Genomic DNA, 25,424 nt, shown 5'->3' on the forward strand with positions numbered 1-25,424 from the left:
TGATAATGTATTTTCAATTTATGCTTTACTTGGTAAATACCAATATTTCTTTAGATTAAATAGCTTTATTATGGCATGTTTTTTTATGCATTCCGCATCATTTTCAAACAACGGAAGTAAAACTTAAATTAAAAATGGTTACATTTTACCACAAAGTGACTGCCGAATCAATGAAATTTTTATGATAATGTACAATTTTGTCCGCCTCCGTAGTGTAATGGTCAGCATGCTCGGCTACCGTTCTGGAGGTCCCGGGTTCGATTCCCAGGGGGGTTTAATAAATATAAGTGATTTTTTCACTCTAATATTTATTCAATATTACACTGGACTGGTACCTGAAGTGGAGGGCTGATCACCTTTCCTTCATGTGTAATCGATCGAGATAACACTGCGTTTATATGAAGCAGTGCCCTATGCACCATTGGGGTGCGGAAAGGGATTTATATGTACGTTGGAGTGGTCGCTATTTCTACTAAGTTAAGTTTAAAGAATAAACGAGTATCAAAGTATTCAAAACAAGATTCATACTTAATGAATTTGAATGATTATGCATAAATAACTATGCAGACTTATCGACACTTCCTGGATATACTCGTACAACTATACACAGTGACGCCAGAGAGGATTCCTAACAAAAAATGTAATGCCCGCATACTTATGTTATATATTATTATAATTTTTCATCCGTGCTGTGGGTTAAGATGGGAGTTCAATCTGATACTTAATAAAATATATGTTTTAATTTCGAAAATTCTCTTTTTTTTATTCTCGTTAAAAGATTTAGAATCACTAAAAAGTACAGATTCTCCGTACAGTAATGTCCCATCCTCATTCGACAAATGGTGGATGTATCTATTTTGTTCATCAAAATTTTCTTAAACCAACGACGGGATGGGACAGTAGACTGAATGTCGAAATAATGATTTCCTCTTGAAATTTTAGTGATGTTCGAGTATCGGCATTTTCATTTCCCGGAATGACAATCATGGGTAGAATCGGTGAATGTTTCACGTGTGTAAATCGAAAGTGATCATTTTACCAGCCCTTTGTCATGAGCCCTGTAAATACTACGTATGCTTCTTCATCTATATTGAGATGCCAAAAAAATTTAAGACCAGTTTTTCAGTTTATTAATGTAAACACGACTAGTTTCGAGAACTTTTGATATTCTTATCAACAGGGGTGTTGATGAGAACATCTGTAGTTCTCGAAACTTGTTAATTTATATTGAAATTCTACTCTCAGCTTAAAATAAACCAAGATATTAACAGGGTGGTCAAAAAACTATAAACAGCGTATGATTAAACCACGACGCCAAACAAATGCCAAATTTAAACAAATGGTCAACGAGGAAGTTGTACGAGTATTAGAGATTTAGCGTTTTTTGCTCGGGTACATACCAGGATGTATAAAATTGATTGGCATTTGTAAATGCTGGCGGAATTCAATTCCGCTCACCATAAACAGAAAAAGTTAATGCCAACAATAGCCAGCATTATATTATTCCAATTGGTATTTAAGGCTGTCCGAGAAAACACGGCATAACTAATCATTATCGGGCGTGCAGAATGTAGAAGAGGGCAAATTAGATGCCTACAGCCTTATTAGGAATGCCGAAAATAGAAGGAACACGATAATACTATTTTAACTGTCATGTAAGTTTATTTTTTTAATTTGCAAACTTACTAGCGAACCATCATGCTGCTTCCCCGCAGAGATCGGCAGAGAGAATAGAACACCACACCAATCTATTTGAAGATTCTATCGATGCTATCTTATATCTCCCACGTCAAATTAGATTTCTAAAAATACCATCACACTGCATCCCGAAGAGTGGGCTGATAAAACAGAACTACACACACAAATCTGTTTTTGCACACAATCCTCGCCTCTTCCATATTCATAAATCTGCTCATATATACACGCCATTCCAACTTCTGACCTGACCACTTTCAAGTATTTTAAATACTTGATCATGCCAAGTTTTCTTCTAGTAGATTTTTAGAAATAGTGGTATTTACTAAGTAAAACATTAATAAAAAATGGATAGATTTTTACCACAAAGTGACTGCCGATTCAATTAATGAAAATTTTCTTCTGCTTCTATTACCAACCACATTAGCCTAATAAATTTGTTTGCCTATCCTTTCTTCAATCATCCAATTCACATACCCGAACCATCTCAACACACCTTTTTGAATTTTATTGATAATGCTTATCTCAGCCTTGCATTCTTTCATTCCTTATATCTAAGTACTTATTTTATTTGAGAAAATCGAAATCTTGATCATGCTTCTAATCTTACCAATCATCGTTCACTTTGTGTAATACCACTTTAAAACACTGCTCCATGACTACTGGTTTCGGAATAGACATTACATCATTGGGTCAAATGTAGTTTACATTTGACCCGATGATGGAATAGTTATTCCGAAACCGGTAGACATGGAGTAGTATATTAAATTGGTATTACACAAAGTGAACTATAAATGATAAGGAGTGTAATACTATATTATTATAGTATTAACTACTAGTTTCCAAATAACCATTCCATCATCAGGTCAACCGGTAGTCGTAAAGAAGAGTTTTTTGTGGTATCATACAAAGTGAAACATGATTGATAAGGAGAGTGTTCAATTAAAAATTGTTCGAGTAGGTACCTGTATTGCATAATATTACTATGTATTACAAAAAAATGATTCTCCATCGCAATTAGCAGTGAAAACACTATTGGATCGGGTAAAAAATAATATGGGTAAAGGAAATGAGAGCGGAGAGGTAAGGAGGAAATGAAACGAGCTGAGTGCCAAATGGAGTGGGGACCGGAATTTCCGTACTGAGAAAGCGGAAGTAGTGGGCGGTAGGCCGCGGTGGGTGGTCGGCCTAGCGGGGGGGGGGGGGGTTTAAACGCTAAGGGATGAATTTTGATAATACTCTTATCAGAGTCGTAACAACTTGGATAGCTTATAATGCAAATCAATACTTTAACGCCAAAGCTCTTCAGCCAATTGACGAATTTGTCAGAAGACGGACGTTAAGTACGTTACATTACTTTTTATCTCAACATATATGAAGAAGAATGTACAAGTCTGGGCATTTAAGGGGGCTTACGACCGTCATAGGCTGGTTATGTGATCACTTTACACAATTGTAATATTCACCAGTTCTACCCGTGATTGACAACCACACTACTTAAATTCTTGGAAGTTCTAGGTATATTGATCAAACTCGAATCATAGTGTTTGACTTTACTAAAAATTCACTGGAGACGTCTATGGCGGGATGAGAGATGCTTTTTTATTAAGCAAAAACTCTTTCGTTTGCCCCGTAAATGCTTAGACTTCCATATTCTTCTTCATCTATGTTGAGATGTCAGAAAAATATCTCCTAATTGGAGATAATCCAGATTTATGAACAAGTATCTGGTGGCACACAAATGTTGTTTAGTACTCTGTTGATTAACGGTACTCAAATTTGATAAGTCAAAAGATTATCAACTTAACTCTTTCCCATGTAACTTCTTCTTCTTCTTCCTGGCTCTATTCCAACTCAACGGCTTTGTAGACTGTTGAGGTCAGCTCTCTTCGTCCTCAGGTTGTAGGTCCTTCTATCACGGACAACGTCACCTAGGTCATGCCTTCGAAACATGTTATTTTCTGTAGCATCTATGAATTTTTCTGTCTTCCTCCAGATGTTTTTCGAGGAAGATCCATATCAATTGTCTGGTTCACAATAAGCTCAAGTTCTCTGCGACCTATGTGCTCATACCATCTTAATAGCGTTTCCTCTACTGTACTGTTAATGTCCGTAATACCCAGGCTTCCACGAATGCGTGAACTCTATATATACATATATGTAGATTGTATCTATTATTTATATTAATTATGTGGTCAAGTAATATTAATTGATTTTATAGAAATAAAGATTGGACTTTTTTACCCCTTAGACTTTATAGCCTTGTTGTCCTTTACCTGTATAACTTAATTTGTGCGGTTACGTATTCGGAAATGATTTTTTAATAAAAATTGATAAAAATACCAAAATTATCATCTTAGATATTATCGGTGCAATCAATTCAACATATCACTTTATTATAACAGACTTTACCTTCTAATTAATTAAGTTTTTATCTACTGGTACTTACCGTATGTAATCTATGTTGATTAGTGTGATTATTTATAGCTATGAGTGCAATATTTCTGAATTCCGATTTGCGTCAATAAGTCGAATGTAACATACATTGTTAGGACATAGTGTGATGTATTATAGATAGGGCTATTATCAGTTAAAATATACAAACAAATAAATTAGCATAGTAATAGGATTTTTTGATTTATAGAAAATAGTAATGGATTATTTTTAACATAGCAACACCGACAAAAAAACTCGATATGTCACCTGTCTCTTCATGTGTGTTTCACAATTGCAGATAGTAAAACTTGATGAAAAAAACGATATATATTTTTTATTATTTCGGCATTTACTTTGTGGACATAATTGATACAAATCATTCATTTCACTCACATGAATTAAAATTATTACACCCAGTACCACATAAAGGCCAAATAATAAATTACTTTGAAAATTTAGAGATCCAAAAAAAACTTAAATTCCAATAATAATTTAATAAATAATATATTGCTTCAAAATTCTTCACCTTTGCTTTCCATTGTTCCTTTATTTTCACACTCCACCTCCTTAACTTACCCTTCCCCCTTATTAGTAGAACATATTATTATTTATGTTTTAGTTTATATTTAGACCTGTAGATGGAAGCATAGCTTCCGAAACTAGTCGTTATAATAAAATAAACTCAAGTGGTAAAAGAAAGTGATTTTCTTTTATAAAAAAATGATAATCTTATATTCGCTAAGAATATTTATGTTTATTTGAATTTTTTTGTGTGTATCCAATTTTTTTTAATTATTTTTAAAAATGCTGGGTTTTTCCACTTTTTGAGTTATTTATTATTATTAATCAAGATTTTTATAAATCTTGACATTATATCGACATTGGTGAAGAAGTCTTGGGATGGGAATATGGGAGTCTAGGTATTTACAAAACCATTTTTACTCTTTTTACTCGAATGCTTCATTATTCAACGAATGTGTTATTTTAAATAGATCATCCAAAGATAAATACAAAAGCATCTCTAATTTAAACACTTATTGTACTTTAAAAAATCAACAAGACTTATGTTTATTCATTGTACTATATCTACGGACCAAATAACTTCTTGGCTTACTCGTACATCCGTTTCTTGAAATAATTAATGACAATGATTTGCCGCCGGAAATAACAAAGATAAAGAGAAAGGATAGGAACCGGAAACATCAATCTCACGATGTAGAAAACTATCATGTCGGTCAATGTTAATTATTACTAACTTTGACAATCGCAATGAATTCAATGAAATACAAATGACGTACTGACTACAAAAAATGTGATATATTTTATTGCAAATCAAATAAAATTTAATTCAATAATTAATTACCGTAAGTGCTCCTCACTTATGTATCGATAGTAATTTTAAAAATGTGTTATGATATTCACATTATGTTATTTTAAATATAAGGCCGATATCCTACGAGGAAAAAAAGATAAATAACTCTAAAACTACAATTTAAATGACGTGCGCAGCCGGGTAAAAGTACTGGTTATAAACAAACAAAAATCAAAAGGATAGAGAAATACTGAATACAATATCAAAAGAAAGGTGGAGTGGATACTTTTACGTGGATTTTAGAGAAGAGAGAAATATTCAATAATAATAACAATTTTACTAAAAAAATGCATATGTATGTATGTATATGGCAGAATAAAGCCATATTTTCCATCCTCAGAACACGCGTGAATAAATTTCCTCAGGAATGATGGATACTGTAATAAATATGCAAAATTATTACAATCGAACTGGGTAATTTTGAACACATTTATTACAATGAATTATCTATTGTTGACAGGCGCCGAGGCGTAGTTGTGTAGACGCTCGACTGTGAAATAGGCATCGCGGTTTCGATTCTCGCCAATTGCAAAATAAATTTAAGAAAGATTTATTTTCAATTGGTCTGAGTGTTTGTGATGTATTTTTCACATTTACCTTCCCTATCCTTACTATCCTACCTGCAGACAAGCATCTAAAATAGACGCTTTGCGGGTTATTCCTTTAAAAAAATTGAATTCAAGTTTTTCCACTATTTCTTAAAATTTATGGTGACATGTCGCTCACTCCTTTCAAGAACGTCATAAATCAAAAAACTTGATTTTTCAGGAGAACGTTTTTAAAGTTTGAAAATATAATACAATGTTTTAAAAATAAATATCAAGACACTTATTGAACTTTTTACCATGCAACAGATCTTTTTAGGCAAAACCTGAAGGTTTTTTCTCCATTGGAAAAATATTTAGTATATTTAAAAAAATAATTAAACAATACATTTTATTCAAAATGCAAAAATAACACTTTCTGCCCTGTAGCGGGTGAATATTAAGTTAAAAATATGCCTCTTTTGCTGGGATTTAGTACATTTTCTGGGCATTATGAAAACATGCATAACTGAAAATTGACGATTTTTGATTTATGACGTTCTTGAAAGGAGTGAGCGATGTGTTTCGATGCATTCCGGATCACTTTCAAACACCGCACCGTTTAAAATGATGCTGAATACATCGAAACACATTACATTTTACTCATTAGATTTAAAGAAATGTCACAATAGATTTTAAGAAATTATGGTATTTACTAAGAAAACTAAAATTAAAAATGTGTAGATTTTACCAAAAAGTGAGTGCCGAATCAATTAATGAAATTAGATTATTATTCTGTACATTTTTAGTTTTAATAACGTAATATATAAGAATATCTTTAAATCAATAAATTTCATAAAATGCATCTAATACGAAACAATTCACAGTTATCAATTGATAAAAAAATTAATAATTAATTATATTTTCTTCATTTTGCGAGAATTCTTTTTTTGTGTTATTTTGTTCAGTAAGATTAGCGCGTTTATGAAAATTACTCAAAATATTTTACTTGTTTCATTACCATAGGAGTTCAAAGATAGCCAGATTGAATGCAGGATTTTTGTCACCATTCTCAGATAGGTATGTAATTGGTCACATCGTGAACAATCGGTCGTATTTAAACGTTCAATTATCTCTCGAGCTCGGCCGTCTGGTGTATTTACGAACTTCCTCGAGCCGAGTGTTCGCGTTCTCCGTACATATCTCCTCCGTGACGTCACCGCGTTCTCAGAAAACGGCCGTAGATCCGGCAGTGACATCATCCCGCGGCGCAGGAACACATCTCGAGCGAGATTATACAGAACAAAGCAGCGCCGGATTGGCTGCAGATCGGCCCATCACTGTGACCCCCTCGGCCGGCCCTAGGCGCCGGGCAATGGCGGACGGCGATGTCGGTACCCGGCGGACAATATTATTTGTTTATATTATTTACACATTACGTACTCCCCATACATGTACGCGAGTGAGATATTAATTGAGAGTAGACGTTATTATTCTCTGTACAGTGGACAAACGGCGCCAGTTATACTTCCTCAATTCAAACTACATGTTATGGTATATATGTGGACTATATTGACGTTTTACATATATAAATATATTTAAAATGATATAGAAAATAGACTATCTTCGATCTTTGTTATGTATTACGCTATAATTACGTTTTAATTTTCAAATAAATTTATATATGTATATGCAAATATATAAGTATTTTGAACTTAGGATTTATTTGCCCTTGAAAACCATGTTTACCTGTTTTTCATATTTAGCCATTTTTCTGTTTCAAAAAAGTGTGTTATTATGTGCTTTACTGGGAGGTGCTTTCTTGTGTTATGGGGAGTAATTCATACATGCAAATCGCTCAATCCTTTCAAGAACGTCATAAATAAAATAAAAAGATTTTTCAGGAGATCGTTTTTAAAGTTTAAAGATATAATAAAATGTATAAAAAATAAATATCATGCCACTTATTGAACTATTTACTGTGCAACAGATCTTTTTAGGTAAAACCTAAAGGTTTTTTCTCCATTTGAAAAATATTTAGTACATTTAAAAAAATTATTAAGCAATTCCTTTTCTTCAAAATGCAAAAAAAACACTTTCTCCCCTTTAGCGGGTAAATATTAAGTTAAAAATATGCCGCTTTTGCTGGGATACAGTATATTTTCGGGGTATTCTGAAAACATGCATAACTGAAAATTGACGATTTTTGTTATATATGACGTTGTTGAAAGGAGTGTGCGATATGTAAAGACTGTTATGCCATATTGCGTGACTGTCAAATGTTGTAATTTGTTGGATATTTTCTCTATGAATTTTATACTCGAGAGCCACGGGCCAAATTATCAACCTGCCGGTATCAGTCGATAATTTGAAAGACCCGGTTCATGCCAACTGCTATCAAAAGGTTAATAAATGATAAAATCTATTTTTATAATACTCGCGAAATCATAATAATCTTTTCGCTACAAAAACAACATTTTTATCACGTATCATAGTACCAGTTTAGGCAATTATGTCATCTGGCAATTTGCTTTGAGAACTAAAATATTTGGTAAAATACAAGGTACGTTACGGTAAGGCTTGTGTAAAGATAATAATATAATATTTATTGGTGAGATGTAAAGGAGCTTTTTATTAAGCAGAAACTCTTATATTAGTATGTGAGATCGGAATCCTGGATTATAAATCACCAATATTATTAATCACCAATAGATGTCTCTAGTGAAGTTCTAGTGATTCATGAACAAGGTTTCTAAATTGGTTCATATATATAGAACTTCCAAGAATTTGAGTAGTGTAGTTGTCAATAATGGGTAGAATTGGTGAATGTTACACGTATATAATATTTAGTTATATTGGCACGTATGTGTATACATGACTTGATCGTCAATTACATGAATTACATTAGTCCTGATAGATTTAGGTATTACTTATATTCATTAAATATCATAGTAAAAACCACTTTAATTAATTTAACACGCTACATGCGGCGTACGCGACAGGAGCGTACTTCATACATTTCCCCTTCAGTGTGGAATACGAGCTAAACGCGTATGGCTTATGATGAGTGAAAGGCTTAAAATTTAATAGCGTAATTAAATATTATATAAAAACCATTCTAATTCATTGTACACGTTGGGCTCGGCGTACTTGCCAGGCGCGTACATTCCATATTCCACTTCATTGTGGAATACGCACTAGGCGCGTATGCCTGATAATGAGTTAAAAGCTTAAAATATCATTTGTAATTGAAATTACTCCGTCCCTTACAGTCTTTGCACAGTAATTTATGTTATTAAATAATCTACCTTTCCAACACTGTTATTCGTTAATAGATGGCGCTGCCAAAGCTAATAACTTTAAAAAGTTCCGTATTCTGTGAGACAAACATGTTTATCAATGTCCTGAAATCTCTCTACGTTTGAAATTGAGAATCTTCCTCTTCCTCTCTTATTAGATCTGTTTCATCAGAGCTCCTGTCTTGTTCCTGTGAATTGAGAACCGCAAACATAATCACTATATAAATCGTTAATACGTGTGGCTCTTTACTTATTCTCAAAATTAATATAAAGGTGATAAGATAATTCTATATCCTGTTATTGACAAAACTTAAATAACATTTGTGAAAATTAGCGGAAAATTGTCATCAATGATTCAGCACAAATTATGATTGTAATCTACGTTTTTTCCTTCCAGAATTAAAATGTTCATAAATGGTACTGATTACAAGTATTGGTTTTCTAACTCTTGATAAGAAATCAAATGGGATTAGTTTTAAGTGATTGGTGGTTTTTCCAATTTGTTAAACAGTCAGTTGAAAAATGCGTTCAATGTTTCATAAAAATAACTGTTTTCTGTATAAGCAGTTAAAAATTAACGTTGATTTGTAATGTCACCAGTCTCAAGGAAGACTATGTTAGTCGCTATAAAGAAAATTAACATTATTTTTACTATCCATGCCTCAATATAAAACTGTACAATACCCAATGCTAGTGCATTTATGATTTAAAGAATATATTAGCAAATTCTCAACGACAAAAATTTTTTTTTTCTAAAAAAAAACAACTTAAATGTGTAAAATATACATATAAGTATATTACAAGTATGCGTCATAGTTACATTGAAACATTAAGCTTCCGTTGATAAAATCAAGTAAGGGCAGGATGAAAATATTTATTTATTTTAGTTTAGACTTTTATTTTAGGGTGTTAAAATAAGATATGGGATAAGATGAAATTTCTGAAAAAAAATTATACAAAAAAATTAACACCTGAATTTAGTAAAACGATTATAAATAAAGAAAAATATGGGTGTCAAAAAATAATTTTTCAATTATTTTGTGACACGTGTTTCGATGCACATAATTGTCTAAAAACGGTTGTTGAATGCATCGAAACACGTGTCACAACATAGTTTATTTTTAGTGGTAGTTTACCAAGTCAATATTGCATTTTGAAATTGATAGCTTATTACAGCAAGGTGACTGCAGAATCAATTGATAAAATAAGGAAATAGAGATATCTGTGTGCAATAGGTATATGCAAATAAAGAAACAAAAAAATCACACGAGTTTTTGAGAAAAAAATGTACGGGTTGACCTACCTATGTGAGCACATATTTGGTGAGAAAATAATGACTGTTTTAAAAACATTGCGTTTCTGTGGCTTTATCTTCAACTGAAACGCGATGAACAATCGCTAAGTGTAAATAGGTGGAGATGGAATTAGTATGGAGCCGATGCGGACTGAGATGTTTGCGCCTCTAATGAAAATACAAATAGACAGACATTGTTTATGTAGTTGTACAGCGACGCTGAAATCCACGGGAAACTCAAACACCTCCTCGCTTTGTTTGATCTCCTGATACTTCGTTTTGTTTGGTTACTTTCCGTCGCCAATCTCTAACTAAAAATTCGGAAAATCGTTCTTTAGACATCGTTACCGAGAATTATTGATCACCTGAAAGGAATTTTAATGAAATATTTAGGTAAGTAACACTCTCCTTATCATTCATCGTTCACTTTGTGTAATACCACTTTAAAATACTACTTCATGACTACCGGTTTTTAAATAACGATTCGAGTTGTGATCCCGTGGTTAGTGACTCTTAAGTCAGAGTTTCTCGGTTCGCAATTCGATTCCTATTTCTAATAATGAGCCGCTTAGGCTCTCAGAAATAGTATGAAATTGAAAAATTTGTGTAAATAATAAAAACACAAATAATTATCTTTAAAAAAATCCACCATCGTGTCAAATGTAGACTTCTGAAACCGGCAGTCATAAAGTAGTGTTTTACATTAAGTGAACGATGAATGATAAGGTGAATGTTTCATTATGATTCCTTTCATTTGATCAATAATTCTAAACGATGAATGATAAGGAGAGTGTTAAATTACCATACCACAAAGTTAAACAATGCGTTTAATTTACAAAATAAAACAAATAAGAAACATAATAAATGGTGTTATTATTCAAGTATGTATATTAATTCAGATATGATTCGTGTACCCCATGATTAGTTTAAAGGAGGCTAGGGGTGTATGTCAAGACAGAAAGTTTGGCATTTCATCTTCTCTGCCTATCCCTGCAGGGAACGGCGTGAAATGAGTAGTAGTAGTGACGTCGACTCCACTATAGAGAAGTTTGCAACTGAAAAATGATCCTTCTTAGAATCATTTAGAAGGTTATAGACGCAAAAAATAAAAACAAAAAAATAATTCTTATTATCAATAAATGATTAGCTACGTATCTGTTGTGTATGTTTTCTGTTTTATGTGTTTACTGATTTTTTTTGGTGTTGCCTTATAGTACTTATTTTTACTTTATTGCTCTTCTCAACTTGTACATCTTATAACTGCTTATTTTTTTATTTTTTTTCTTTAGCTCTAAATTAAGATTGCCTATTAAATCTTCTTAAGTTTTGCTATTTTAATTTTTTGCTGATATTTTATCCTTGCTGTTTACTTTTAACTCATTTAACATTTGTGAAATTTTGTGATTGGAATTTTACAATTACCTGTTTTATATGTTATTCATTATTGTAAATGTATTCATGTTAATGTTCTGTTAAATTTCTAAATAAATGAAATAAAAACGTGAAATAATAAAAACAAATCTTTCTCTTCTGCCAAAACCTTTATACAAATGTATGCGGCTTATCTTTTTTCGTCATCATATACATATCATTCTATAAACATATTAGAGACGATTAATTTATTTAAAAAATCGGCCTGGCTAATGGTTGTTGGCTGTAAATGACGGGTTTTGGTCGTAGTCGGATAAAAAATATGTACGAAAACCTCACGGGTTTTGAAGAGCGAAAAAAAACTCGTTTCTGATTCATTGTCAAACTACTGCCACCTGTTGGAGAACATCGGCTGCTAATTTGCATCGACTGATTTAAAAATCGATAATATTTCCTAACGGAAATGCCTTCCTAAGTATGCGAACTCAAACTTTTTCACCCAAGATCGTGGGTAAATAAAATCTTAAATTTACTTTTCATAAATAAATTTATTTTTCGAAGTGAAATATCTTAAGCGGTGATTCGATAATTGATAATTGGATGAGAATCGAGAGAAAATTTTCAAGGACACGCTTTAATTAGGCACATTTAGTTTCATAAGAGAGAAGAAAGATATAACGTAGATGATTTTTAAACATCGTGTTTGAAATTTAAATAAAGTGTTTGAAAATGATGCGGAATACAAAGAAACACGTGTCGCAATAGATTTTATGAGATAGTGGTATTTATCAAGTAAAAATTAAATAAAAAATGGAAAGATATTATCATAAATCTGAATCAATTAATAAAGAATAAAAAAAATCGTCACTTTTATTAAATATTTAATTGTTATTCAGTACAATATTTAAATATGTGAAAATATGTATATGTTTTTTTAATGTACCTGAAATTAATAAATGTTAGGGGAAGCAGATGGTAGAAATAAGTACTTTTTCTACAGATTTGAAAGTAAGGAAATATTAATACATAAATAGGGTAACGATATCCCGAAGATGTACTATTCGATGAAAATGTACTAAAATTGAAACGTTTCCATTTCTCAGCGAGTCTATATTGGAGATAACACGAGTGTATGAACACAACACAAATAGACTTCCGTATGTCTGACGCCAAGAAGAAGATTGTTACGTTAACCGATGTACGATTATTCTACATACATAAGCAATTGCGTAATTAATTTTATAATTGTTTTGTACATAGGAGTTTCAACAAGTTCATAGAAACAGCTTGTTGTATCCTCGTAACCGATCTTGCTATTTATAACATAACTGTTTTAGTACATTATAAAAATACTTAAGGACATTGGTACCATAAACCAAGCTAGGACACAAAATGCCGAACCCTCTTCTAGTGGAACGGAAGACCTGTTGACGACAGTCAGCAGTCCGGCTTCTCCTGAGGAGGTGGTTTTCTCCCAGCAATGAGGAAATGCTGAGAAGTTCCTGATTGGCCCACACTAGATTATCCATCCTGTTCCCAACACAGATTAAAATAAAACATGTTTTTAGTTAGAAGAAACAAAAATCTAAGAATCGATTTATAAACCTTGTACATGATAAGCATGGTAAATAATAAATGCAACTCCCATCCATCAGAGCCCAAAATCTGGTGGTGTCAAAAATCTACGTAATCGGAGAGCATATGATATATAACTAGATGCAATTATGGATGCGAATTAATCTAAGAGTGTATGTGAGGAAAGAAGAGTGTGGCGTTTCATCCTCTCTGCCTATCCCTGCACCCAAACAGCTTGATAGTAGTAGTATTAGTAACAATTTAAAAAAAAATCCACCATATTTCTTTGTCAAACTGTTCTTTGTCTTCTGTTTACACTGAATGAAAAATTATTTTACATATTTTTAAAAAAACTTCCGAAGGTTAACTTTTTGAAACCCCTCGTAAACCTATTAAAGTCGAATGACGTCATAACATGACCGATCAAGATGAACTGAACACAATCTCAGAGGCTGTTTTGTTTTGAGAGATAATAGAATCATTAGACTGAAAACACCAGACTTGTTTAGTTTAAAATAGAAAAAAAATGACTGGGAGATCATTCATACTTCAACCATTTAACTTAATCAGAAACTTTTTTGTTTATTAATTACGGCAATATGTGGATATAGGAAATGGAAAAATGTAATGAACTTGATGGAAAAGTACCGTGATTCACTACACACTCAAGAAAATAATGCGAGTATGTCTTTGAGATGTCGCCGTACTCACTGATTAAATGAATTGTATTAAATTGTATTGAATTTATTTGAATGATATTAAAATATTGAGATTCTTATTAAGATGAAAACAGAGATGAAGGAGATATTTATATCGGGATATTGATGTTTTATCATTTTCAGAGCTTGCGTCGGCTGGTTGAAATGATCACTATTTTGTATATGATATTCATCATTCTACATATGTATGATTAAATATCCGCTTTACTTTGATTTATGAATTTGATAAGGAACATTTCTCATGCGAGTTTAAACTCCATCTGTTGAAATTCATGTGAAGTTATAGAGCCAAAGGCATTATACAAATATTTCTTCCTAATTTCATCCCAACTTATCGTTTTTGTAGACTGTTGGGGTCAGTTTTCCTCGTCCTCAGATAGTAGGACGAGGAAAGCTGACCACAACTAACTTCACCTGTCATGCCTTCGAATCATGTTTTCTTTCTGCAGCATCCAAGAGATCTTTAGCCTTCCTCTAGATGTCCATATATATATACATACATATACATTTCGTACAGGAGAATGTGACTAAGTGCATTTTTTACAAAAAACGTGATCATTGACTATTTCATATCTTACTAGCTTAATATTGTCATGAAAAATTCCCAAAGGATTTTAAACTTGGAAGTATAATATATTGACTTGTTAAAAATGACTAACTGCATTGATGTTTATTTTCTTGCCAAGCAAAAGTGATTTCAATGGCCCTCCTGAACATTTTACGTTTTGTCAGTTGTCACTTTCTCCAGTACGACTACGATTTGTGAAATTATTTCAGAATCATTTTACGTTTGTACATATTGATTTTATCAAAATATTTGTATTAATTTTGCAATATTGTTTTTCACCATTATCTCTATTGGATATTTAGTCTATATGAGTTATAGTTAATATGAGTAAATGTCGCTCATCGTATTTTTTACGAGACATTTGAAATATGCACACTCTGTGCGTGTAGATAAAACGTACAATGTATGTATAGTAGGAACACTTAGCAAGTCGAGTGTCGTATGCCGATAATTTATTCCAGTTCCGGGTTGAGAGTACAAACAGGTACGAACACAAACCTGTACAGAACACCGAACATCTGAACACCTACTTAAGGGGAAACGAATCCTACTATTTTCATACTAATTTATTTTACTACAAACTCTTCATTAAATTTATGTTTTGGATGTACATTTCTTAGTAGAACTTCATTTTATATAATAAAATAATAACTATGTAGTTCCCATATACTAAAACCATTCATTCGAACCCTTATTCGCACCCCAATGGTGCATAGGGCACTGCATCATATAAATGCAGTGTTATATTGATCTTTAACACACGAAGGAAAGGTGATCAGCCCTCCGCTTCAGGTACCAGTCTAGGGTAATATTTAATAAATATTATAGTGAAAAAAATCACAAATATTTATTAGACCCCCCTCTGGGAATCGAACCTGCAGAACGGTAGCCGAGCGTGCTGACCATTACACTACGGAGGCGGACAATTTCTATATTAAATATATATTTCTTGGTCAGAAATTTCTAAACACACATAATAAAAGTTGGTTTTGACCGTAATAAACATAGGTAGGCAATTTAATACGACTGGTGCAAGGGGTTAAAAAATGTTTTTACTTAACGTTTTCTGTTACAAGAGAAACAATTTTATCTTATCATTTTGCAGGTTATATCAGATCTCGGCGAATTATTTTCTAATACCCGTTGAAGTACGTGTCCCGTTATCAGCTGACTTTCATAAGTACATTCGTGATATGTGATAGTGATAAGAGCAACAGGAAGCAACATGCTCATTACTTACCTGTCATATTTTATCGAACACAATGAGATATCACACGTTGGTAATAATATTTTCATGTACGTACATGAACGCGCTTATGCGTACTTAATAAATACAATAACTAACACAAGAAAAATCAATGCTCTCCGTAATAATTTTTATGCAATACTACAAGGCAATAATAAAATGCAGTTGAACTTCTATTTAGAGAAATAACAACTTTTATTACATTTTTTTTATTTTTATTTTTTTTTATTGACTTGGCGTTTAATTTGTAGAACTCCATTTTAATTCACGTATTAATTTTAAATCAAACACAGATTTTTTGAGTCTACTAAGTTGTATTTTATTAACAAAAACACATAAAAAATTATATTGTGATAATTGTTTAATGCCCTAACAAGGCGAAACAATTGTCACAATATAATTTTTTATATGTTTTTTGTTGATAAAATACAACTTAGTAGACTCAAAAAATCTGTGTTTGATTTAAAATTAATACATAAACTTTTATTACATTTTGACATCTCAACATAGATGAAGACGAATATGGATGTCTGGGCTTACGAACTGTCTAAGGCTAGGTAAGTTGTCACTTTACACAAGCGCAACATTCACCGTTCTACCCATGATTGACAACAACACTACTCGAAATTTCGGAATTCCTAGATATATCGACACTAGATCTCATGACACAGCACATATGAGTTCACAAAAACTATCTTTGTTGGATTGAGGAAGATTTTATTTAGCAGAGACCCTTTTATTCAAATCATGGGTAAAATGGTGGCAAGTGCGTAAAGTGATCATTTAACCAGCCTATGACAGGTCATAATCTCTGTAAATACTGAAACCTCCATATTCTTCTTCATCTATGTTGACATCAAAAATGAAAAAAAAACTCCTAATTAGAGAAAATCCAGATTTGTGAACAAGTATTTAGACCCACTTAGTGTTGTGCACAGAAAATTAATTAAGGTAAGCAGTAGAGGTAGGTAGTAAGGTAAGCTGGGTACTAGTACTTAGTAAGGTAGGGTAGGTACTGGTTGCGTTTTTATATGTCACGTGGGTAAGTTAGGATAGGCACTGATTTTCTGCCTATATGGAATGTACGCCCTGGACACAGTCTTTAACAATACTTCAACTTTTTGAATGACAGTTTTGTGGGGTTTCAGTATAGTTCTGGATGTCCATTCGACTATAATTGACAGCCGTTGTATCCACATTGGCAACTTATTTCAGAAATGGTGTGAACAGCAGATGGTTTACCCGACGAGCCCAGATAAGGCTCTGGTCCCTTGAGTTTCCTGGTCACACACTTGTCACCAATGCGATGATTTACAAAGAAATAACACTTCACTGATCGTAAATGTACATTTAAAATTTACCTAAAATATTTAAAATATACAATTAGGTGTAATCTATAAGACCAATTATCGATTATTTTGAATATAATGAAAAACAGTAATAATAAACCACATTTATTTTAAATTAAATTAAATTAATTATATATTTTTTTGACATATCATCAAAGATGAAGAAAAATATGGAAGTCTGGGCATTTACGGGGCTGACGACCGTCATAGGCTGGTTGAAGTGATCACTTTACACACGTGTAACATTTACCAATTCTACCCATTATTGACAACCACACTACTCAAATTCTTGGAAGTTCTGTATATATGAACCAATTTAGAAACTTTGTTCTTGAATCACTAGAACTTCACTAGAGACATATATTAGTGAGATGTAAAGAAGCTTTTTATTAAGCAGAAACTCTTATATTAGTATGTGAGGTCCGAATCCTGGATTATAATCACACACATGAGAAACGCCAGAAAATACCATTTTCATTTTTATTATTTAAGCTTATAATTTGACCAGACAATTTATTTACAACATGTTGTAAATAAATAAATTAGTTTATTGGTATTACATATTTAAGACAGAGGTAAGATTTAAAAAAAAAAAACAATTACTTACTCTACAAATATCAACTGTAAATGTAACAGTCGTAAATGTAAATGTCCGAATCCGTAGGGCAATGGTCAGCACGCTCGGCTACCGTTCTGGAGGTCCCGGGTTCGATTCCCAGGGGGGTCAAATAAATATACGTGATTTTTTCACTGTAATATTTATTCAATATTACCCTGGACTGGTACCTGAAGCGGAGGGCTGATCACCTTTCCTTCATGTGTAAACGATCAAGATAACACTGCATTTATATAAAGCAGTGCCCTATGCACCATTGGGGTGCGGATAAGGGTTTTATTTATTTGTTAAAAAATACAATAAAATATTAAAAATTAAAATAATAAAATGTAACAGAATAAGTGAAGTGGAAAAAATATGGACGTTAATTCGACATTTTAATATGCTCAACGAAATTGGTTACGTTTTCATTGATTTTGAGTTCAGAAACGGTTGTTTGGATTAACTACAACAATAAAAGAAAAATGTTCACTAAATGAAAAAAAAATGAGGAAAGGAAACTTCAAAATGTTTTAATGAAAATTTTTTTTTTAATCATATGAAAATACATAGTTTTGCACCATTGGGGTGCGGATAAGGGTTTTATTATTATTATTATTTTATTACACAAAATGAATGATGGATTATAAGGAGAGTGTTATATTACCATACCACAAAGTTGACAAGGCTTTTAATATACAACATACTTGATACTAAAATCTTGCAATAGTTGCGCTGCATCGAAACTCCAGTCTATAAATATGTATACATGCATAAATGCAACAGTTAAAAAAGTATGAATATGGAAACACATGTTTCATCCTTATCATTCAAGTGTTATATTAACTTACTAACTAACTAACCATCACGTCGTTTCCCCGCAGGGGTAGGCAGAGAGAATCGACCGCCATACCACTCTGTATTTGCAAACATTCTTCGCCTCTTCCACATTCATGCATCTCCTCATACATACCCGACGATTATTACGACTCCTGACCCGGCCGCTTTCAAGTATTTGACACGTTATATTACCATACCAAAAGCTGTTTTTAGCATTAAAAATACTTTACTCATCACTTGCAATAGTTGCGCTCCATCGATACTCCCGTATACACATATGTATGTGCATAAATGCAACAATTAAGCAAGTACGAATACGGAATCACAAGTAACAGGTAACAGGTAGAGTCTCGACAGGCAAAGTGACGATCAGCTGACCTTGCCCGTGACTTGAGCGAATACGCAATCGTCGTGAATACATTAGGCGCCTCGCCCGAGCCTGCCTGCCTGCCGCTGCTTGCTCGACCGGTTCCGTAATCTGCCATCGGCCGAGATGCCCAACGCTCAGGTGTGGGACTTGTGACTTGAGATCGCACTCACTCGCTGACTGACCAATTCCAAAGCATCTTGAGCTCTTGAAAATTCGTTATTTTCCGCATTTTTTCACTCTAAATGTCTCTGACGTTATATCAACATTCTATACCTTCCCGGCAAAACATCGTATGGGTAAAAATCTAGTGAAAATTAAGCAATTTTTAAAAAAGAATTATCTCTAATATTTAATTTTTTTTTTGTATTTTGTGTCCTTCTTCATAGTGTAGTGGTCTGGACATTAAAATACCATCCTGGAGGTCCTAGGTTCAATCCCGGGGGCGTATTTTTTTCATTCTAATATTTACTTAATGTTACCCCGGACTGGTACTTTAATTCGGTAGTGTAATGGCAAAGGGGTATATCTGTAATTTTTTTTTAATTTCTAAGTTTGTTCCACAAAATGTCTAAAATAGTGTATTCCATAATCTGGAAAAAGGATATATCTGTAGTTGCAATACTTATTTAGTTTTATTAAGATATGTACATATAAAAATACATTAAACAAATGAGTTATTTAGTTTCACAAGTTTGTTTATGCTCTCCTATAAAATTTGGTCTGAAACAGATATACCCCTTTGCCTTTACACTACCGAATTAACGGTAGTTAATGGTAATTAACGATACAATAAGATGTCGTCAATTTGATGCAGTGCCATATACACCATTAGGTAGGGATTAGGGTCAGTAGTAATAGACAGTGTTTTTGTAGAGAAATTGGTACTTTTTGATATTACATTTCAATTGAAAAACCTACCTAAAAGCTCCTACTTAGAATTATTTCCATATAAATATATTTACTGTATATTACTATGTGACTGTGCTTACTATGGTTTGAATTAACACTAATATCAGGTTTAGTGACTCGGTCTTCTTTTATGATTTCACACACGTTTAGGAGTCGAGGGTTTTCTTATTTTCGGGAGAGTTTTAACGGGATTGGGTTTTTACGAAGGACTCAGGAAGGTTGATGTTATCGTCATCTATACACTATAGTCCTTTCGTAGACTATTCTGACGTAGTATATGACTCAATTCCTGTAATTACTTATCTTTGTGCCCTTATAACTGTTCTTTACTTCTTTATGTTACCCTGTTACGAGGAATCGATTAATCTTTAAATTTATTAATGTTTTTAATTTTTTTCCAGATTTGAAGACAAGTCTTCCTCTTTCATCTTTAATATCCGAAGCCTGAAGACAATGCCTAAAGAAATAATCTCATTAGTAATTATCTCATTGGATTGACTTGTTTTTGGATATTATCTGACCAGGTTGGCTCTTCGCAAAGTATATTGTTAAAACATAATTGTAAATAATAAAACTATGGGCAGTAAAAACAATTATTTAGAACGCATCAAATTTATGTTTGTAAACTGCAGAAAGAAAAAGAAAAACAGAAATAAAAAAGATCGAATACATAAAATGTTCACGACATTTTGAGTGTGTTCAAATACTTGAACACAAATCTGGGTGTCTCCCCTTTGAAGTTATTTCACTTTTTTGACATCTCAACATAGATGAAGAAGAATATGGAAGTCTGGGTATTTACAAGGCTTACGACCTGTCATAGGCTGGTTAAGTAATAACTTTTACCATTCTACCCATAATTGACAACCACAGTAGTGTGTGAAGTGACCACTTAACCAACCTAAGACAGGTCATAAGCCCTGCAAATACCTAGACATGTATATTCTTCTTCATCTATGTTAAGATGTCAAAAATATAAATATTTTTTAAAAAAATATGATATTTTCTGTTTATAGAAAGAGATCATTGAGATTTTTTCGCGGAGAAGTCAGGTAAATGAACGAAATTCATATTTATTGAGGATATCTACTCTTTATTTTAATATTGGTTTATGCTTTATTTATTTTTCTTTTTATATTTTACATATTTTTAAAAATATTTTTCAACTTTTTACTCTTAATTTTGTTAAAACATCTTTTTATAGTTTTACTTGTATTTTTTCGCTGTCTTTCTTTGACTGCATGTACCATGGAATGATGAAAAGTTAAACGTAAACAACAAGTAAAAGATGAATAATGATGAAAAAAAATTAAGATAAAGATGAAGCTTAAAACATATTCAAATATTTCGTTCTGATTTCAATGCGGTGTTCTTGGTTCTCAGGTTTTATGTTATCAGCAAAATGAAATTGTTTGCTATTCATAAACTCTTCGTGTAAGGTTTGTCTTTCGTAAATAATGGTTAATCAACATTTTTTCTCTTTTATCTTAGGAAGTCTGCTAGTATATGTTCGCAAATCAAGTAACAGTGTCTACTGAACAAGGCAAGAGAATGGCATATCTTGATGAAATAAATAAAATTCCAGACGAAAATGTTAGAAAATATACAGAAAAATTTATTAAAAGTGAGTCCATCGAAGTTCGTGGTTTGACTGTGTCTGGCGTAGCGTCTGAAGGCAGCAACTTTCTCGGTGTTGTTTCAAGAGTAAGGATAATTGGAAACAAACCAAACGGAGAAGAAATAAGTATGTCGTTTGTGTTCAAAACATCCGTAAAAAACGAAGTTTTCAGAAACAAGATAGCAGTGGACAGAATCTTTACCATCGAGATATATATGTATACTCACATAATCCCGGCTTTCGAAGCAATACAAACGAAATATATTAAGAGTGATGACAAATTCAACTTTATCAAGTATTTCAAAGCTGATTCCGCACACCTCAATGAATACTTAATAATGGAAGACTTGGCTCATAAAAATTTCAAAACTGTTAACAGAAAGGAAACTTTGGATCACGAACATATCAAAGTTGTAATCAAGAACTTGGCGTTCTTCCACGCATTATCGTTTGCGTTGAAAAAACATGACCCGAAAACGTACAACGATCTGGCAACCTTTGTTGACAGTTGGCCCTGGTTTTCTAAGAACGCCGAAAAAGTGTTTGCGAATCTATCCAAAGAAAGAGCGGAGTTAGAGATCGAAGATGCTTATTGTGTATCAAAGTTGAAGGCATTCAAACCAAAATTCACTGACGTTGTCCAGTATAGTACAGATTGCAAGAATGTCTTGCCTTATGATGTCTTCTGTCACGGAGATACATGGATAAATAACATTCTCTTCAAGTATCAGGGTAACACACCGGTCAAAGTCTTGTTCCTCGACTACCAGATTCTATACCGAGGATGCCCAGTGACCGATATCTTCCATTTCTTCTTTACGTGTACAGATGAAGACTATAGAAGAGATCATTTTGATGAAATTAAGGAATATTACTATTCTTCACTCGGTTCTCGGTTATCAGAGTTGGATTGTGACATAGCGGACTGCTATCCCAGGAATATTTATGATTGGCAAGTTAAAGCGATGCTTCCTTTCGGGTTGGTAATTTCACTAATGTTTTTGCCGCTCCTGTTAAACGAATCCAAGGATTTCATGGATATGGAAGAATGCCTTGAAAATCCCAGTGTTGAAAGTTACAGATTCAAGGATCCGGTTACCAAGGCGGCTTTTAATAAAAGAGCAACCGGTATTATACGGGATTATGTTAAATACAAAGTTCTTTAATTAGTACAAAACGTTCGAGTATTTTGTATGTTGAATGCATTTTCACATTATTGTATGATAATATTATCACTATTATTTTTTATCTTATTTTTTAAAACACGCAAACATAAATCTTCTGTACAATAAAAAGAACATTTTTTTTGTCAATTAAATTTTGTATTTTTTTTGCGTGTTACAAATAATTGAATAAATAAGAAATTTATATTTTTAAATGATTTGTTTATATTTCTATAATAAATTTCTACTATTTATAGTTTTAAGGGTTTCTGCAAATTTCAAATCGCCTTAGAGTGAAACAGTGTTGTATAGTATCATTGTGTGTGAATATCTAATAAAATATGTCATAAACATGTGTGTTTTAATTATACTCTGCAGTTATCATCGCGTTTGGTTAGCTTACTGGAGATCCCGGAATCAATTTCCATGGTGGTCAGAATAAATATAGCGTGATTTTTCTCCTTAAAATTTATTTTAGGGAGAAAAATCACCCTGGACCAAGTGCAGGACTGATCACATTGCCTACACTTAATTGACGATCTAGATAACCCTGCGCCGATGAGGTGCAGTGCCATATGCACCATTGGGTGCGAAAAAGAGTCAAAAGGAAATTAATATTTTTTGTATAATACATGGGGAAAATTACTTTATCATACTTAGCTTTAAGGCAAGAATCATTGCTAACACTGTCTTGTTGAGAGTTTGATTCAATATAATTATGATTAATGATGAAAAGGATAGTGATTTGGCCGGACACCGGATGCCGGATATCCAGCAGCGGATAACCGGCAAGACGTCCGGCACAGTTATTAATTAAATAACGATAAAATCAAATATAATGTTTTAAATCATATTTGATTTTACTAAAACCGCCACACATATCTGTCTTTGCAAACAATCTTCACCTCTTCCACATTCATGCATTTCCTCATACATACTACCGATTATTCCAACTCATGACCTGACCACCCCTAAAGTATTTGAAATAATTCATCATGCCAAGATTTTTTCGGTCTTACCTTGCACCTATTTCCAACTAAACTCGCCTCAACAACAAAAAATACTGTTCTTTCCTCACTAATTCGTTCCAGATATCCAAACCATCTCAACACTTGATTTGATTTTATCGATTCTTGATTTTATCGATTGTACATACATACACATCCTCTTACATACACACACACAGACACACACACACACACACACACACACACACACACACACACACACACACACACACACACACACACACACACCCCAACCACAAACATTACTTTCATTCATCACTAATTATAATAACATTATCGGTGGATTTTTGTAATTGGCTGCAGATTTATTAATTGTTATTGTATATATATTGTATTGTTATAGCTGTAAAAATCCCAAATAAATAAATAAATAATTTTTTGACATCTCATCAAAGATGAAGAAGAATATGGAAGTCTGGGCATTTACGGGGCTGACGACCGTCATCGGCTGGTTTAAGTGATCACTTTACACACGTGTAACATTCACCAATTCTACCCATTATTGACAACCACACTACTTCCATATTCTTCTTCATCTTTGATGAGATGTCAAAAAATAATATGAAAATAACTCCTGTAATTGGAGATAATCCAGATTTTGTGAACAAGTATTTGGACACACTCAAAATGTTGTAAATAAATAAATAATGCTTATCTTAGCCTTGCATTATTTCCTAGTTTCCCCATTCGAAGAAGAAGATTTTCTCAGTCTTCCTATGTTTTTATTTCCAACAGCATTCGGCTCATAAATTTGTTTTACGGTTTTTTCTCCACTCATTGTATTAATTTAATTTCTTATATATTTTTCTTCTGGGATAAAAGAAAAGTTAAACTTATCGACACAATATTACTTTTAACGATGTCGATATGGCTTTATAATTCCATTCCAGATATAAAGGTAAAGCATGGTAAAACGAATATTCAATTGGAGCGCAATACATTAAAAAAATCATTCACGAATTCAACTGCGTTACATGGAATGATTTCTTTGAGGAAATATCAACATTCCGTGCTTAAATTTGAATGTCTAAGACGTTGCCGGTTGCGAGTCATGGCGGTTTCCGGTTCTCCGGCGGTGGGCAGTTCCGGTTAGCAGAGGCGGAATGTGGCAACACCGGATGTGACTGCTCTAACAAGCATGTATTGGATATATGTATTTACGCAATAATCTCAAAACACATTAATTACAAACAGGCTGGTACTATAACATATATTTTATATTTCTTCATGTGTGTATTCTTGGTACTATTAATAAACTCGCATCTTCTGTTAGAAAGATTGAACATTTACTTTTTCTTACCCTTATCCGCCTCCGTAGTGTAATGGTCAGCACGCTCGGCTACCGTTCTGGAGGTTCCGGGTTCGATTCCCAAGGGGGGCAAAATAAATATAAGTGATTTTTTCACTGTAATATTTATTCAATATTACCATCGACTGGTACCTGAAGCGGAGA

The 25,424-nt window shown here is 32.8% G+C and overlaps 1 protein-coding gene across 4 annotated transcripts in view; it reads left to right on the forward strand.

The window, feature by feature from the left end:
- Positions 1 to 23,277, forward strand: part of LOC148299923 (uncharacterized) — a 71,464-nt gene extending 48,187 nt beyond the window's left edge. For 3 of the 4 annotated variants that reach the window (XM_088275512.1, XM_088275510.1, XM_088275513.1), the window contains 2 exons: positions 20,564 to 20,686; positions 21,654 to 23,277. In XM_088275512.1, the coding sequence (XP_088131638.1) occupies positions 21,669 to 22,946 (1,278 nt within the window). In that variant the 5' untranslated portion in view covers positions 20,564 to 20,686; positions 21,654 to 21,668 and the 3' untranslated portion in view covers positions 22,947 to 23,277. Of the gene's footprint in view, positions 1 to 19,422; positions 19,550 to 20,563; positions 20,687 to 21,653 lie in introns of those variants that run through there. The other variant, XM_088275511.1, reaches the window with a different exon arrangement.
- The last annotated feature ends 2,147 nt before the right edge of the window (positions 23,278 to 25,424 follow it).

The sequence above is a fragment of the Brachycentrus maculatus genome, unplaced genomic scaffold (assembly GCF_059751285.1).
Source record: "Brachycentrus maculatus isolate JH-2025_06_01 unplaced genomic scaffold, ASM5975128v1 h1tg000885l, whole genome shotgun sequence".
Classification (NCBI taxonomy): Eukaryota; Metazoa; Arthropoda; class Insecta; order Trichoptera; family Brachycentridae; genus Brachycentrus; species Brachycentrus maculatus.